Below are 18,841 nucleotides of genomic sequence, written 5' to 3'. Positions count from 1 at the left end.
CCAATCTACCGGCACCATCCAATCAAAAATATCAGGGGGTACAAATTCATGGGTAGAATTCATTCCTCTACATGACTAAGGAGAGTACATCATAGAAGCATAAATTAGAAATCGTTCCACATTACTCAGGATAAACAGGTGTAAGCCCTGAAAACATATTTAAAACATATTCAAAGGAATGAAAGCTACCAATAATCTACTGTAATCTGGTACATGCTAACCTATAAATCATTCCAATGACTGTCTAGCTGACTAAGCTACATGCTAACAGAATGTGTTACTCATTTTACTTGACAACACTTAGCATCAGACCATAAGATATTTGACCTCTCTTGCCTATGGTTTGTACAAGCAGAAACCACCTGCAAGCCATGATGTTACTGCCAATATTCACATCCTATTCCCTTAATCAAATGTACTAAATGTACATAAACAAGCATGCTTAAAAATAATTAAAAATAACTCAACTGATTACCAGAGCTATTTTTAAAAATGTTGTCCTCAAAACAAATGACTCCTCTAAATGCACATAGAAGATTAATGATGAACGCATACCAAGCATGACCTGTGGTCACTTCACACAGTATCTCACTATAGAACCTCTACACCTTTAGAACTGACCATGGCCCCTTGATTTTAGCTATTTCCACAGCTATGGAATATATGTCATTTAGATTCCCTGGACTGGTGCCATGAGTATTTTTTTTCCATCATACTAATTCCCTTGTCTCAGCCTAAGGCAGGTCACACTTCAAACAGTGGAGAATGTACTCTTACTCCAACATCCAAAGCTGTGTGTGTTTGTGTATGTGTGTGTGTGTGTGGGGGGGGGGGGGGGGGGACCTCTGTCTGATGGTGTGGCGCCAAAGTGCATAGAACAATCTGATTCAAATGATTTGTGTTTTTCGCCTTTCGACAGAGAGTGGATTTAACTTTGGAATAATGTTTTGGGATTAAAGTCTAAATGCAACAGACACAAATATACAAATCACCGCTTCACGTGCAAAGCAGAGTTGTAAAGCACACAAAAGTCTGCCTTTGCTGTGCATGACAGTAAAAATAATGACATTAAAGTCCATTATAGGATGTAATGAAGTGCAAATCCCCATAAGCAGAGCCAAGCAGGCTGCACATGGCTAAATGACAACCCCACTCATGCACATTAAGATGAGTCCACATCGAACAGCAGGACAGGAGCTTTACATAGTTACAGCCAGAGTGGGAGTTTTTTTTTCAGAATCTTGGGGCTTGGCATGGCCTAAAACGCTGAGGCACTGCATGTCTGAGTGCCAAGGTAAACCCTTGAGAGATGGACTTTTCCACAGCACTATGTGATCTCAACTTGGCTTGACTTATGCACTACTAAAGTATTTTTTAAAACTCTGGAAAAATCCCTTGCCTCTAAACATACATTGGTCTAGTAATCATGTAAGTGAGGAAGACAATGGCCCAGAAGTAAAGCTAAAGCAAAGTAAAGCTAAAGTCAGATGAATATGAGGATCACCTCATGTGCTTTTGGCATCTTGGACATTTTTGGATTACACTAGCAGATATCGGTCATCATTTATTTACTACAGTGGGGAGTTTTACCAATGTCCCATCACATTAATCAAAGTGAGCATAACACTAATGTATTGCATTTGCCAGAAAAAAGGCAAAGCACTTATTTGGCTTTGGTTTGTCTAGCTGCAAGCAAATTCCTTGCCGTTCATAATGGAAATGCAAAAACAAGGCAAAAACATTCTGAAGTTCACTGAACTGTTCCCTAAAATATGTCTCTAATTTCTAAAATCCTAACGGCAAAAAAGCCAGATGCTCATTGCTGCATTCCTTTCAACTGATATTATCTGAAAGAACAGTGTGTACACTGGGTCAAACACGTTGACATTTTAAAGGGCACAGGCAGTCTGCCCTCCTCACAGACTAGTGTAATCTATGAGAAGAGTTGAGTCCCAAGAGTTGGGATGACAGCTTTTGTATTTGTAGTCTGACATCTGTGCAGCGTCACTGTGATTAATGGGGTTCACCTGGATTGCCTGTCTGCCTCGGAGTGTGATACAATGATTGATCAGTGTGGGATTCACAATCTGGCTTTTACTTTGAAAGGCTTGCTCTTGTCAAAGTTGTTCACAATATGACAGCCCCAATAATGGAAGAGTGCAATGCACAATGCAAAGGGCCACCTGACAAAGCAGCCAAATCTCCCCTCTTGACAACATTTTGGGGGGCACTCGGGTAAAAAGCTGGATTAATCCCTGGACACAACTTGCTCCTCCTGGCGCAGAGCCCATGTTTACAGTGACTGTTGGCCAGCCATGTGCTTCCCCATTACTGATGCATTTATCCCCTGTGGAGCTAATACTCACTCCTCCCACCCAGCCACACACACACATACACACACACACACACCTCCCTGTGTGTTGCCCCCAGAGCTCTGAGGTGCTGGACGAGAGCGAGTGAGCGATGGTGTGCATGCACTACACTGCTACACGCTCCCAGGAGGGCCGTCTCACTTAGTGTCGCCAGACTGTTCTGCTAGACATCTCAGGACCTTGGAGGCCACTCCAGAGTGTATTCTGACTGCATACGGGGGGTAATAGGAGGTTGTGCTGTGGTGAGCTGTGCTACTATTCAGAAAACATGATCATCCATCGACTTAGGAGATTTTTTTCTCTTGTCCTGTTTACCTGTTTCCACTGAACTCAAGCTGTGTCAGTGTTCAAGTGAGACATACCTGTGCGGTAAGACCTCATGAAAGAAAAGACCAACAGTTTGGACACACAATCCTACGTACAATACCATACAATGTAGTACCTGATGCAGCATCTTTGCCAGTAATGGGTGACACAGGCAACGTGCCCACATTGGAATTTCAGTGAAATTGAATTATATCTATATGCATCTTCTTCATGCATTGTGTGCTTTTTAAGTGCTTTTGTTGAAAGCAAACCATACTTGAGTGCAGCCCGTAGTGGGAGTTGGGTGGGCACACTCATGGATGTGCCCAGAGCATGATGCAACCCACACTGACTCACGTTGCCCACGTAAAGTGCATGTGCATACCGCACTTAACTAGAAACAGAAAGCCCAGTGCACTCCTGTTTCTTTTTTACCTGCCCACAATGAAGAGGTTCTCTGGCAGTGAACACTCTTGATTATGAGCACATGGAACATGGGAGGGATAGGACTTAACAATGTTTTGATACTCTCAGAGAAGTCTGATAAGTCAACTCTCAGAGAAGTCTGGTAAGATTTCTGGAAAACCAATGGCAAAAACATACAACATCAACGTACAACATCAAGTTTCATACAATACTAAGACATAATTTTGTCAAACAGACCCTTCTTTAATCTACAAAGTGGCAACCATCTAACCCCCACTCCCAGTAAGTGGGCAGAGTTTGTCTAAAAGCTGATTGATGATAATACCATATGCATCTTTATGAAATCCCAGGCTGTGATTCTGAAATGCTGACAATCACTTCTCACATATATTTTTCCTCAGCCAGCCTCAATGACTAAACAGTGTACAGCCAACTTGCAATTCAGGAACATGAAATGAAATAAGCCTTCTCTTAAACAATTGGTAATTTTATTGGTTTCTACCAGAAACTACCCTACAGTAATAAACTGACAAGAACTGTTGCCCTGAGTGGGTTGCACCAAGACTAAAAATCTGGAAATTTGTGGCTAGTTTCATCATCCCTTCCTTACAAAGGTGCAACAAAAAGTGAAGATTATGTCTGTGCTTAGACTGGCATAATGACAGTGAGCCAGCGCCATAGTAAAGTGGCTACCTTTGATAACACAAACTATGCAAACACTCAGCTGGCTGCACCGGTGGACTTTCCCCAAACTATTGGGCAAGCTGAGGCAGATTGGTGATATTTACTATATGATTGCACAAACATCTAAAAGTAGCCAATGTTACAAGAATTTCTCTTCTTTAGGAGTGGGGCAAAATACACTGAAATATGCATACGTACAATGGATCAAATGCATTCAAACATAGATATGGTGATTTGTCATAGATGAATCATTTGCAATGTAGTGATATCCTTATCAATATGCATGTCCATACCTTGTCATTCAGATAACAGAGAAATGCGTAGAAGATTCATACTGAGGCTTGAAATGTATTAAATATGCATGCCTAACCCATTTTTGTGTTTCTGCTTGGACTTTGCTGAGTAGGCCTAGAGTTTCAGTCATCAAAGTCCCTGTGGCATGGAAACCCATACTCTCGTGGGTAAAGAATAGGCTACACTGACCCAGCATAGGCTACTTAAAATGTTTTGCTTCTAAAAACGCTTGAGAGTTTGTTCGTCGAAAGTATTTAAACTAGAACCGCTGTCCTATGTTACGATGCAAATTAGGTTATATTTCCCTGGGAAAAAATATTCAAATGCTAGTCGTATCGTTGACAGTCAAATGTGCGTCGAGTCTCATGTAGCCTATGTAGCAGGCTATGACTAAATATCGCATTTATAATTTCTATGGAAAACGCTCGGCCAACCCCCTCACACCTTTGTAGCCTAATTTCCTCTGTAGCCTAATAGAATTAAGTTCTCGTTCCATACTCTTAAAAATCTGTATGCCTAAGCCGTTTTATTTTTTTCTAAGTAGTCAAACGTAAAGTTAGAGGATGCTTGGAGACTCTACATGAATACATTTTGTTTGATTTCTGAAGTCTGTTGATAAAACTGCAAGAGCATAACATAGCATACGGTTCATGGTATTTCCACTATGTCTTATGTATTCCGCTATGAGAGCGAACACAATGAAAGCACATCTGTTTGCGTATTCGTCTATGAATTTGCCAGTTAATGTCTTGCACAGCATTCACAAAATACACATTACAGGTTTCGGTCGGGATAGTCAGTAATACCATTCAGTGTCCATTCTCTTTGCGGTGGCCAGTTGGCTGTGGGAAGGGGAGTGCAATGGGTATGATAACGTTACTTTTGTTACAATCAAAAAAGTCTATCAGACTTACGTTTGTCAAGGGAAGATATTAGGTGTTGTCGGGTTTCAAGCATAGGAAGCTGCCATGTGCATGAATTTACGCATGGATTTGTTAAGTTTCCACTGAATGGTTTAGGAACGCTGGTCTCAGACAAAGAAGTCTCCCCGTTGGATTACAATGGTCAAGCTGTGATACAGATGTCCCTGTTCATTTACAGTAGCCTATAGACCATCCTCCCTTAACCTACCCAACTAATGCATTTTCACAATTTGCCAAATTCGAAAGAAATCCTATTGCCTAAGCTGCAAAAGTTTTGTTCTAAACAACCAGCAGGCCTACAGTGAACTACTTGCCTGGTGTTGTATTGGCTTTAATTTACTTTGCGTTATGCTATTCTGATTTCGGTTTGATATTGAGATCTTTACCCCTGCACCAAAAGTTAGTTGGCTACTTGAGAGACTGTTTGCAAATGTCCCTGGTGCATCGGTGACTTTAATCTTGCCAAATGACGTTGTTTCCAAGTTATAGTTAACAATTCAGCATGAACCAAGACAACATTTTTTTACAAACCCGTAGACCTATCCTACAAATGAAGTGATGTGTGAACTGTTAGGGCTATTTGATGGCTTATTCCATGGCTGACAGACAGACAGCATCTCAAAACTTGTATGCTGTGCAACATACCTTGTGTGTACAAATAACTCCCTCCTTCAATCCACTCTTGAGAATTAATGTAGTTTCCAGATGTCACTTTGAAAAAAGTTAGGCTATGATTCCTTTATCCCTTCCCCGGCGTGAACTGAGGGCTATTCCTCCACTTTGAATGAACCAGTCCAGGACGCGTCTACCGCCCAGCTCTCCAGGCACTCAGTGAAGCAGCGAAGCGGTCGCGACAGCGGGGTCCACGGATCAGGGAGTGGCTACAGCACTGATTCTACTGCTCAATGCACTTCAATGTTAATCACCTCTCTCTCTCTCTGTCTCTCTTTCACACACACACAACGTACGCCCATGACCCCTCTCCGACACGATGCTTCACTTCAACGCTCAAATATGGGCACACGTCTCCCCCGTGCGTTTTAAAGTAATATAGCAAGAAACAACTGGACGCTCCAGGTTAACATTCCCACGTGTGAATAAGAGTATCATATTTCTGCCACGATGCAGTCTTCATTTAGCCTAAGTCTAGGCAACTGATTTTCAACAAAGCCTATAGGCAACGATTTTGATTTGATTCAGTCAAATTTGTATGGTAACATTTACATGAAAAAAAAACTGCATTTCAGATTTGAACGTGGACTATGAATACGTCGCCCGCACCTTTTATTTTATTTTATTTTTTTAAGCCTATTAATTGAATGGTGAAGCTTTCTAGTGGTTAAAGTTGCCATGCAACCAGTAACGCTTGTTCTGGTTTGAACATGTGTTACTTTTCCCGGAAGTGCGTGGCTTAAAAAGAAATGGCGGACATCGGACGGTTTGCATTGTTATGGTTGTTCACAATCTATTGTAACGTTTTTAGGCTCGCCGTGTTGTCATTTTCAGTTGTGACAATTGCTGAATCCGAAACTAAGGATTTTGCTTTTCATGCAGGGAATTCTGTCAGCCAGTCAGCAATTGCAAAGGATCTGAGGTAGGCTACAGTTGCACTGTAGGCTACAGCTGTTCTCAACACTGACGCTAAACAGATACTTTGTAGCCTACATACATACGCTACCCCAGTGGTCTATAGGCTTGTAAATAATATAATGCAATGACATAAAACGTTTTTAAACAATATTCACAGCAATGGATTAATTAGCTTATCCTCAAAATCTTATCCTTTGCACAAATAGGCTAGCCTGTTCTGTCTACATTTCATACAGTATACACCGATGGTTATTCTAGCTGGTTTTGCAGGTTACTCTTAGCAGGTTTTGGTCATGATCAAGTTACACCAGCATGACCAGCTTGATGGTCACACCCAGATGCAGATAGCGGATAGGAGCCTGGTGTACGTGGTGCCGTGCCACCTCTGGTCCACAGCTGGACTACCATCACTTTTAATTTAACTTGTTGTGAATTTTAAGAAAAGACATGAAATGTTATTAAAATTATGTTTACATTTTAATTAAACTGCCAGAACTGCTCCCAGAGGGCCGACAGTGGTCCGCCAGCCTCTTACTATCTCCAGCTTGCATACATCTAGACCAGGTGTAGGCAACCTGTGGCCCGAGGGCCACATGCGGCCCTTTAGTTCCTCTCTAGTGGCTCCTTGGCTTCCTCTAAAAATGGAAGTTATGAAATATTTCTAACAATTTCATATTTTTGTTAAGCTTCAAGCTGTCCCAACACATTAACAGTTAGTGAAAGTATTATACTGTACAATACACCACATACAGATGACAATTATGCCATATGCCTGAGGCTAACAAAGATAGAGATGTCTAAACTGATTTCTTTTAAATGCTTCCGACATCTTTGCGGCCCCAGACAGATTTATTTTTACTTCTGGTTTACTTTTAAGAGAAAAGGTTGCCGACCCCTGTTCTAGACCATCTTAGACCAACTCAAATCAGCTACCAACACAAGCTGTTTTTTTTAACTGTTGTAAGAAAAACAATCACAGAAGTACATGTGACATACTTCTGGGCACCAATCTTGTAGACTGAACCTTGATAAATCTTGAAGAGTCTTGTAAGAGAGTACTGAAGGGAAAAAAACTATTGAGTGTCTCAAACTATTGGCAGATATTCTGTTTCCCTCCTACACTCTAAATGTTAATAGATAGATAGATAGATAGATACACATACACATTCTTTAACAGCATAAAAAGTAATTAAAGTATATAATGTAAAAACACAACTAAGCAATAAGGACAGTAGAAGATAAAGAATATACTAAATATACTAAAATACAAATTATACTAACTAGCACTTAATCTAAATCAATTCTAAAAACAGTATCCACACAGTGGTGATTAATCAATCAGAGGCGCTTGCAATGACTGAGGCAGGGACTGAGCCTGTGATTCTCTGTGCATAGTAAGGTAAGGTTAACCTGGCCCTAGCCAGATGAATGTCGTTCCGCTAGCTCCACTCATCCATCTGGAACCGATCCATTGAAATGTCGTTTCAGAAGGCTGGACCTAATCAAAAAATGCTTGCATATGATTGAATAAGCCACTTGTCCGTCATCTATTGACGTGCTACTTCAACCACTCTCATCGAAGCCAACCCGTGACGCTGATAACAGTCTCACAGTCGCTTCTACGCTATGTCACATCTATGAAACTCCCGCCCTGCGTCCTGAACCATAAAGTTGGTTGGAGAAATCACTCTCAATGGAAGAGGTTCCAGATGGATGTGAGTGAAGCTAGGCGGAGCTAGCGGAACGACATTCATCTGGCTAGGGCCAGGTTAAGGTAAGGTAAGGTGCTCTGTGTGAATGAGTGTCATGGTGATAGTGCAATGGTGATAGTGGTCTTGGTGATAGTGCAAATGAGTAAGTCCAACAGTGCAACAATGCAGAAATAAAGTCTATCTATCTATATATTTAACTATTTTAAGAAAAGGTATAAGTGTGGCCACAGTTCGGCTGTGGCATGGAGGGAGGGGTTATGCATATGTGCTAATATAGCACGCAAACTGTGAGGCAGAAAGACAGTGGTAAAAGTGGCTAGTGGTAAAAAGTGGCTAGTGGACAGACAGTATCCAAACATGGAGGGGGTGAAGAGGCAGACAGACTATGCAGAGAAGTCTATCTCTCCTCTTCCCTTAAGTGAAGCATTGAACAGTTCAATGGCCCTGGGGACAAATGACTTTCTCAGTCTGTCTGTTGTGCAAGGCAGTGAGCGAAGTCTCCAGCTGATCAGGCTCTTCTGCTTAACAATAGTGCTGTGGAGTGGGTGACACTCATTGTCCAAGATGTTGATCAGTTTGTTTAGGGTCCTTTTGTCAGATAGTGAAGTGATGCACTCCAGTTCAGCTCCCACTACAGAGCCAGCTTTCCTTACCAGCCTGTCAATTCGCCCCGCATCCTTCTTCCTTGTGCTTCCTCGCCAGCATACTACTGCATAGAAGAGGACGCTAGCAACAACAGACTGGTAGAACATCCTGAGGAGCTTGCTGCACACATTGAAGGACCACAGCCTCCTCAGGAAGTAAAGCCTGCTCTGCCCTTTCTGGTAGAGTGCATCAGTGTTGGCTGACCAGTCCAGTTTCTTGTCCAGGTGGAGACCCAGATACTTGTAGGTGCTTACCACATCCACATTGACCCCATCGATGTGGACTGGTAGCAGAGTGGGCTTAGACCTGCGGAAATCCACCACCATCTCCTTGGTCTTTGAAGTGTTGAGTTTAAGATGATTGAGTTTGCACCATTGCACAAAGTCCTCCACCAGGCTCCTGTACTCCTCCTCCTGTCCGTTCCTGATACACCCCACAATTGCAGTATCGTCAGAAAACTTCTGCATGTGGCATGACTCGGTGTTGTAGCAGAAGTCAGATGTGTACAGGGTGAACAGGACTGGAGAGAGCACAGTTCCCTGTGGCGCTCCAGTGCTGCTGATCACAGTGTCAGAGAGATAGTTCTTCAGTCTGACGAACTGTGGTCGCTCGGTCAGGTAATCTGTAATCCAGTTTACCAGGTGAGCGTCCACACCCGTCTGCAAGAGCTTGTCTCCCAATCTGAGGGGTTGAATGGTGTTAAAAGCACTTGAGAAATCAAAGAACATGATTTTCACAGCACTTTTCCCCTTGTCTAGGTGAGAATGTGTCCTGTGTAGAAGATAAGTGATGGCATCGTCCACGCCCACTTTCTCCTGGTATGCAAACTGTTAACGGGTCTAGTGCATGGCGTACCTGGGGTCTGAGCATACCTAAGACCAATCGCTCCATTGTCTTGTGATGTAAGAGCGACAGGTCTGTAGTCATTAAGCTCACTAGGGTGTGGCTTCTTAGGGACAGGGGTGAGGCATGATGTCTTCCACAGTGTTGGAACTTGTCCAAGGCGTACCTCAGCTGTTGCCTGAGGTCGTTGTCACCTCATTGTTCGTGATCGCCATGTGGGGGAGGGGTGCAATATCCAGTGATGGTGGTTGTACGATAGCCTGTGATGATGGAGGTGAGTGTTGCACTGGTATTGAGGGGGTGTGGGGGTGGTTGCTGGGGGATGGTGGACAGACCACCGCCATTGGAGCTGGAGCAGGGTAGTCAAACCTGTTGTAGAAGTGGTTCAACTGGTTCGCCCTGTCCAGGTCCCCCTCCACAGAGCTGCTGTTCTTCTTCAGCCCAGTGATAACCTTCATGCAGTCCCATGTCTCCTTCAAGTTGTTTTCCTGCAACTTCTGTTCCACCTTACTTCTGTAGTCCTCCTTAGCCTCCTTCAGCTCCACTTTGAGTTCCCCCTGCACGTGCCTCAGCTCTGCCATGTCCCCCTCTCTGAACGCCATCTTTTTCATGTTAAGAAGGGTCTTGACATTGCTGGTTATCCAAGGCTTGTTGTTAGGAAAGCAGCGTACAGTTCTGGTGGGAACAACAATGTCCATGCAGAAGTTCAGGTAGGTAATGAGTAGATAACACCCTGACTTATCAGAGGCCTTCCCCCATACTTCTCCCATACTAATTCTCTTGTTTTCTCACACCTCAATTTCTTCCTGGCCCCAGATAAATGGCAGAGCAGGAACAATAAGAACACACTATTTGGTACACGATTGGGCATCATATGCTCATTTCATCGGGCAGAATGAAATCTTGCACTGTTTTTTCCCCAGCAGGGTGGTCTATCAAGTTTATCTGGTTCTGGTAAATGGTTATAGCCTATGTTTTGAACTGTGTTGTTAGTCAATGACTGAGTAGAAAGTATAAGTGATACTTGCACTTTCATGACCCTCTTCTTTCATTACTTTTAGGTATTTGCTCTATGATGTGAATCCCCCAGAGGGTTTTAACCTGCGACGAGATGTATTCATCCGTATGGCGTCTTTGGTGAAAACGCTCAGGAAAGAAGGGGACTGGGTGTTGGTGTTGCCACCCTGGGGTCGTCTCTACCACTGGCAGAGTCCTGACATACATCAAATGCGCATTCCCTGGGGAGAGTTCTTTAGTGTGACCAGCCTCCAGGCCAATGTCCCAGTCATAGAATATGAAGAGTTCATCGCTGGTGAGATGCCTGATTAATCTCAGTTTGCACCAACTTGAGTTAGCATATAAAAACAGATGGTAATGAAATCCATGTTTACAGGAAGGGCCAGGCTGAAATACAAATGGACAGTGAAACAAGTGTCAGATCTCAACTAAGCTATTTTATTGCTAAGATTTCAAACATATTAGGTTTTAAAGGAGAATTCCGGTGTGATATTGACCTAAAGTGTGTTGAAACATGATACCGAGTGTGAACGTATGTCTCATAGCCCATCTCGGCTTGTCCCCTGCACTCCAAAATCTGGCGCTAGTTAGCCGATGCTACCAACAGCTTTTTCAATGGTGGTGCTTCGGCATCGGGCTAGCCATGCAAATAAATCACTGTTTTACACCATTTACGAGGCTCAATGTATCTCCACACTTCATTGGTAGACTTCCGACGGCCCTGACATTTAAAACGAGACATTGAGAACTTTGAAAAAGCACTGGTAGTTTACTTACAAAACGATTTATACAGACAGTATCTTCACAAAGTTTAGCGTTTGCAGCCATCTTGAACTTAGTCACGATAAGTCGAGCGACGAGTAAGAATGAACAGGTATGATAAGGGATCAGATTCCAAAAATAATTCTGTGGAAATGCATGGATTCCAGTTGCTGCTGCTGGTTTTACAGGGCTGGGGCCCTTTGTTTGCGTTTCCTTTAGACAACAGCCTCGGAACTTCTACAGGGTAGGTACTTTAGTTTGGCCCTGAAGAACTCGAGATGTAAATGAGGTGTGAACAGGTGTGAGTGGAAGACGACAAGCGCATTTTTTATTTCTCTGTTGTCATCCAACGTTGTGAACCCTAATTTCAACATTCATTCAATTGTCTATTTTCAATAAATCCAACGACCCAGCAATTTTAGGTAAAAGCCATTAAAGCCCCCCTGTGTAAGAAATTCTCCCATCTAGTGATTAGGAGTTATACAGCAACCAATGTCTCAAGCGCTGCCTTGTTAAAGGAATTATCCGGAGTAAAATGCACTTTAGATCAATTTACGGATGATTGGGAGTACATACGTTGAGTTGACATCAAAATCATGTCATTCGGATGTGTTTTGAGAAAGTTCGATTTTACCGTTTTTAGTCAAAACTTGTTAGCCTGGAAGTGACCAGGGCATGTCATTTAACCGCTACAAAACGCTATTTTTATACCTCTTCTACAGTTCCAACCAACATTACACTTACGTGGTAGTGAGTAGAGGGTCCCTAAAGCCAAACCGAAGTATCCGGAGGTCTTTATGTGGTCGGATAGAGAGTCCAGAATGAATTTTATCAAGCCAGTACCTTTCCGGAAATGTTGCTGCTGCAGCTGGCATCTTTAGGGGAAAGTCCGTAGGAGTCGATTGCATCACGTCGTTGCACGACATCACGTCATGTGACATTTCAAAATTCCAACCTGTTAGTAAGCTAGGGTTTGCTGTTGCATACAACTTCATTTCAATTTTAAAAGAAATACTGGACTATGTTTTTTTTTTTTTTTTTTTTTTTTAAACGGCGACGAAATTGTGAATTTCCAGAGCATGTTACTCCACAGTCGGCAATCGACTCCTAAGGACTAAAGTGCATTTTACTCCGGATAATTCCTTTAAAAACTACGGGAGCCTTCACACATCAAAACTGGCACTAGTTACTCCTAGGCACGTCAAAGCATAAACCTCTCTCTGAATAAGCAATAACAACATATTAATGAAATTTTGCGTACTATTTTATTGCCATTGCTTGTGTGTGATGCCAATGAAACACTCTTACGGACACGGAATAAATACGGAAAGTGAATGGGAATGGCTAGTTATGTTCGCTAGCTAGGTAGCAGCTAAGGACTATAGTTAAACTTTGTTGAATAAACATTATATGAATGTTAAATATTGTTGCAAGCTAACCTGAAACAACACATGTTCAGCAACTTTGTGGTAGTCTACTAGTTCTCGCAAATGTTAGGTTAGTTTGTTAACTGTCTCTGGCTCTAGAAAATAGAGATCAAGTGAGACAGTGACAGATCACGAACAAAGTTATTTTTCTCTTTATTTAGTTAGTTGGATAATACAATTTCAATGTTGGATTATTAGGAAGCAAGACATGACTTGTAGAAAATGGGTTCGTAACTTACACTGCTGAATGTAGGGAAATTCTGCAGATGAATCCAAGCTAATGTTTTTTCTATGCATGCAAGACTGAGCTGTATTTTGCATATGTCCCTTCCTTGCTGGCCATCTTTAATGGCGCGCGTACATGGTCGACACTGCACTATGTTGATGTAAATGAGGATTTCTAAGCCAATAGGTAGGCTATGCTTCGATTTGGTGGTGGTGGTGGTAATTAAACATGAATGGGGCCACATTTATGAAAGGGAAATGTTGATTTTGTTAACATACAACTGAAAACGTTACACAGGGGACCTTTAAAGTACACGTCATTCTGAAGTGTAAATCATAGTTGCGTAGTCAGTTTTCTGTCATAAATTCTTCACTGATTAATGAGATCCATTTTTCCCTTCTCTCAGAGTCAGGAGGGCCCTTCATTGATCAGGTGCTGGTCCTGCAGAACTATGCCGAGGGCTGGACAGATGGGAAATGGGACGAGAAGGTGGATGAGCGGCCCTGCATTGAACGCCTCATGTACTCAAAAGACAAGCAGGGCTACTACAGGTAACACCCAGCCACAAAAATAATTTAAGCAGAGTATCTTTTGCCAACTATTTTTTGTATGTGCTTATCTGTTTGGCTTTGTCTGTCATTGCACATGTCAATTTGTGCATTAACTCCTGCACTAGTTGAGCAGTGCCTTAAACAAACTTTGATAGTGGCATTTCAATCATTTTCTGTCATAGTGCAGGGCTTAAAGTTCTCAGGCACTGTGCCAGAATTCAGACATGTGATAGGCTGAATTAAATATATAATGATTCAGAAGTTTCCAATGCCTTTCTCTGCTTTAAGCCCTGGACAAACACAAATGTTTTAGGAGTGCATGCAGGGTAGACAATGTCTCAAACAAATTTTTGTGTAATGCTGTCAGTCTTCTGTATTTATCTTTACAAAACCTGACATCAGTTACTTGAAATTAATACAATATGCATTGCCAAAGAGTAGCTGTCTCTCTGTCCTTTGAGATTTATTGTCTGGTTTCTGCCATAGGGGTTGGTTTTGGGGTTATGAGGAGACTCGAGGGATCAACGTCACCTGTTTGTCTGCACAAGGTCATGCCTCTGTCTTGGCCCCTTTTCTGCAAACAAATATTACAGCAACGTAAGTTTTCATCTGACGTTAAGATGTCATTATGGATTGGGTCTTATGGAGCTTGCAAGTTGACTATTGTATAAGTATATATACTCTTTTGATCCCGTGAGGGAAATTGGCCTCATCTGTTTTGCATGTGTAAGAAGTTAAAAGTTGGAATGATTCTCTCGTTTGACTGCAGGTCAGTAATGCTTGACAGAGCAGAAACTGTCCTCCATGATCACTATGCTGGGAAAGATTATTGGGATGTAAGTTACATTATTCTGATGAGTATTCTGATATTTGCATAACTACTGTATGTTTAGAAACATTGGATTAAACATTTTGGATGTTTGAGCAATTAACAACAACTTCTCATCATCTCTACTCAGGAATTTCCTCCTCTAATATTGTTGTTTGATCTTTTAAGGCACCTTTGCCATTGCTATCTTGTCCAAATCTACCAATTTCCTTTAAATTCATAAAAATGGATTTGTGTTACTTTTTGTGTTACCCCAAGTGTTTCTTTTCTACCCTCTCCTCTAGACAAGACGCAGTATGGTGTTTGCAAAACACCTTCGCATCATTGGAAATGATTTCAGAGCCAAGTACTTGAACTCTACAGATGAAAAAGACCATACTGTGTACAGTGAGGACTGGAGACTGATGAAGGTGGCCATTTTGTTATGATTGATTTCATGTCATCCCATAATTTTGCAGTGTTTGATGTGGAATTTGTGTAAATTTTGTGTGGGTTTTAAATTGTTGTTTTTTAATTATTTGCATTAGGTACATGTATTCTTATTAATTTGTTCACTTCATTGTAAACACTGTGTGGTAAGAGTTTAACATCTCATACAATCTATGCAGGCCAAGTTGGGCAGTGCCAAGGGTGGCCCATATCTAGCTGTCCATCTCCGAAGGAAAGATTTCATATGGGGACACCGAGAAGATGTCCCCAGCCTCAAAGGGGCTGTGAAAAAAATCCGTAGTCTCATGAAGAAGCACGCACTAGAGAATCTCTTTGTTGCCACGGATGCGGATGAAGAAGGTATTGCATTCCATGTGTTTTAGTTCTCTTTTTGAATTCGGGCATTTACCCACGTGATGTGGAAATTAGAATAGGGAATTCGAAGTGCATAGTTTTACATGTGAATAGGGACTGTGTATATAGGCTGTACATATTTTTGCATGTGGATATAGATAAGTAAGTTGGGATACAAAGGCACTTCTCTTTTCTTTGGATAAAAGTTCCGTTCCATTAAACAACGTATGTCCTTATTATGGTTTTGACAGAATTAGCCAAGTTGAAGCGTATGTTGCCAGAGATGGTGCGCTTTGAACCCACTTGGGAGGACCTGGAGCTCCTCAAAGATGGTGGTGTTGCCATCATTGACCAGTGGATCTGTGCCCATGCCAGGTGCAGTGTTTTAATTGTATTGTTATTATTGTATGTGTCTTACATTACTACTAGGATTCAGTATATTTACCACATACAGTACCCTCCAAAATCATTGGCACCTTTGGTAAAGGTGACAAAAAACAAGCATACAAAAATATTTATTGTAATCTCATAATGAGAACAATGAGTAAAAGTCCAACCTTGAAGGGAAGCAGATTTATTCTGAGAAAAATGGAAATCTGAAATAAATAATATTATATAATAAATAATTATGTATAAAAAATATAATATATATTTTTAAAAAACAAAAACACGTTGTCCACAATTATTGGCACCCCTAGAAAATTTACAAAATTTAACAGAAGCATTTCCCTATATATATTAAACTTCTTTAAGTTAATCAGTGGCGGTGAAATTTCAGAAGTAGTTCATGACTTTCTTTTTCACTAAGGTATGGAAATAAAGTGACACAGAGGCAAAATCCCCTAGTCATTTGTCAACATGGAAAAGACTAGAGAATACACTAAATTTAAATAAAAACATTGACATTTATTAGTCAGGGAATGGCTATAAAAACGAGGTACTTTGTTGAAAATGTCCATATTTACAGTTAAAACAGTAATTAAAAAGATGGATGATGGTAAGGGAGGCAAAACATTCCATAAGAACCACTAATGGAGAGTTACAGAAAAAGGTATCATCTTGGGGTCGCCAAGTTCCCCCCAAAAATTACAAATGTAACGGCAGGAGTTACTGAATGGTACAGTGACTTTGTATGGAATTGTGGTCTATTGTCAGATGAAATGAAAATTTCATCTTTGGCAAGAAACATTTTAGGTGGGTTTAGCATACATAGAAGAATGACTATACTGAAAAGACCATGTCTAATGAGAATTCTGGTGGATGGACTATGATATTGTGGGGCTGTTTTTATTCCTAAAGATCTTGGGAACCTTAATAACGTGCATGGCATCACAAACCCCAAGGAAAAACATTTTCAATGGAAATCTGTCAATCTCTGGGGTGCCATAGTTGTGGGCGATGTAAATAAGATATTTATTTTTTATGAGATATTCCTTTTACTCAGAATAAATTTGCTTCCCTTCAAGGTTGGATTTTTCCTGATTGTTTTCAATAGCTGCTTTCAGACCTAGGTGTAAGTCTGCATGTTTTGCGGATGTCAAACAGCTGGGCCGTATATCTGAACAACATAACGGGCTATTTGGAATTCCGAACTTAGCCGGCTCTTACACTACTCCCCTCCTAGTATTTTCTTACGGACATTATGTAAATGAGCTTGTGTCTGAATGAAGCGAGATTCTGTTCATGTGCGTGTTCAACCTGTTCAACCACACTGAGATTCGGTTCATGTGTGTCGGTGTCGTTCACACATATGATCACATAATGTCAGCATGTTAGCATCATATCTGAATCACCCGAAGGGTCGGACCTCCGTTTGACAAAGCTTTGACGCATATACTGCAAAAGACGTGTCTGAGATTACAGCAAATCTCCAAAAGATACATTTTTATACCTGTTTTTAGTCATCTTAACCAAAGGTGCCAATAATTCTGCATGGCATGGTATGCGTTGGTTATAAGTTGTATACTAGTAGTTTGTCATACGAAGTTTCTGTCCATCTCTGATTTAAACTATTCGTTTTGGGCATGAGGGAGGGTGAGTCATCAGCCTATTATCTGAAGACATGAACCAGTCAAACAAGGTGTAAATAATGCTTATACATGATTGCTATCTGCCTTCTGGAGCGGGTGAGGTAAGGTAGAGGTGACATTCATACAAAGTAGCAGAGGCCACACAAATCTGTGCATGACACTACATGGCTGATATTACTCAAATATGTGAACTCTAAAAATATGAGTAGCACATTATACACATTGGCCAATGTCCTTTTCATTGATTAAGCCTAGTCCAAGACTAAACCTTTTTGAATAGCAATGTTTAAGTTTCTTTTAGTGATAGGACTAGGCTTAATCCATGTACGAGAAACTGACCCATGGTGCATATTGTGGTACTCGTGTTTTTCATTAGAGTTCAGCCATTTGAGTTTATTTGAGTGCTCTAGTGAAGATCACTAGTAAATCAGTTTGCCATTCAACAGACTGGTTGTACATTTCCACTGGAGAGACTTGTAGAGACTTCTTTCATACCAAAACATCAGGCCAAGGTTCACAGGTGCATTCTTAACTTTCACTGACCTCCTACACACTGTTGACGCTGCCCATCCCTGAATTTTCCATACTGTTATTTCCTAACAAGCTTGTTTCATTTATCATGCAATTCTCTGTTGTTCTCCAGGTATTTTGTTGGTACCTCAGTCTCAACCTTCTCATTCAGAATTCACGAGGAGAGAGAAATTTTGGGCTTTGACCCTAAAACTACATACAATCGCTTTTGTGGTGACAGTGAACCAGAATGTGAACAGCCCACACACTGGAAAATAGTATACTGACTGTATTTTATGATCGTGGACAAAGAGTGCCAAACAGTGTTCAATTTCTTTACTTTTGTAAATACATTGCAGTATTAAAGTGTTGTTGTGTCTTATAATGAAATAAAACTTTTGTAATTATACACGTCTATTTGCACTTGACCATTTGGCACCAGATGACCTTTCATCTGATTTGAAGTGAAAAAAAACAGCTGCTTTACTTTTTTATCAGGTAAAGTACTGTATAAAAAAACAAAAACCATTACTCTTACCAAAAAAAGGTATACTTAAAGTAAATTTTATAAAGTAAACTGAAGTGCAGTTGAAGTACAATTCCCAAGTTTACTCAGAGTTCCGCTGGGTCTTAAAAAGCCTAAAATTCAGAACTTTAAATTTAAGGCCTTAAAACGTCTTAAAAACGGCCAAATTTTCATTCGTCAGGTCAGGTCAAAAAATATTTTACCGTCGTTCATTTCCAGAAACTCTGGCCGCAGAAAGTTATTACAAAGTAGCAAAAAAGTATTGAGTCGTAGCTTGCAAAGCAGAGCTCTAGCGTCTTTGCTACCAGCAGAATGCTCAGAACATTGGTTCAGTGTGTTGTAGTTCTTTCTGGGGGATATTGGTGTTGGTACGTAGCCTACGCAG

General features: G+C 41.1%; 2 protein-coding genes across 6 annotated transcripts in view; one reads left to right on the top strand and one right to left on the bottom strand.

The window, feature by feature from the left end:
• The window catches only part of myo1b (myosin IB), a 59,991-nt gene extending 54,112 nt beyond the window's left edge, over nt 1-5,879 (bottom strand). For all 4 annotated transcript variants that reach the window (XM_076263772.1, XM_076263768.1, XM_076263770.1 and 1 more), the window contains exon 1: nt 5,651-5,879. The gene's annotated coding sequence lies outside the window, so the exon portion shown is untranslated. The remainder of the gene's footprint in view (nt 1-5,650) is intronic.
• Nucleotides 5,880-6,477: 598 nt separating this feature from the next.
• Nucleotides 6,478-18,339, top strand: pofut2 (protein O-fucosyltransferase 2). 2 transcript variants are annotated; one of them, XM_076263767.1, is made up of 10 exons: nt 6,478-6,599; nt 10,857-11,107; nt 13,634-13,778; nt 14,265-14,375; nt 14,548-14,614; nt 14,892-15,017; nt 15,216-15,396; nt 15,642-15,765; nt 17,867-17,940; nt 18,064-18,151. In XM_076263767.1, the coding sequence occupies exons 2-9, from the start codon at nt 10,921-10,923 to the stop codon at nt 17,898-17,900; spliced, it is 975 nt and encodes a 324-aa protein (XP_076119882.1). In that variant the 5' UTR covers nt 6,478-6,599; nt 10,857-10,920; the 3' UTR covers nt 17,901-17,940; nt 18,064-18,151. The 2 variants fall into 2 exon arrangements, with proteins under 2 accessions (XP_076119882.1, XP_076119881.1); XM_076263766.1 differs by lacking the exon at nt 17,867-17,940 and having other exon boundaries at nt 18,064-18,339.
• Nucleotides 18,340-18,841: the final 502 nt, after the last annotated feature.

Source organism: Alosa pseudoharengus, unplaced genomic scaffold, assembly GCF_046254945.1.
Source record: "Alosa pseudoharengus isolate Yale_2024_CS ecotype anadromous, Long Island Sound unplaced genomic scaffold, YU_APseudo_1.1 YU_APseudo_1.1_scf_3, whole genome shotgun sequence".
NCBI lineage: Eukaryota > Metazoa > Chordata > Actinopteri > Clupeiformes > Clupeidae > Alosa > Alosa pseudoharengus.
The sequence above is the reverse complement of the archived record's forward strand: the minus strand, read 5'-3'. Positions and strand labels throughout refer to the sequence as shown.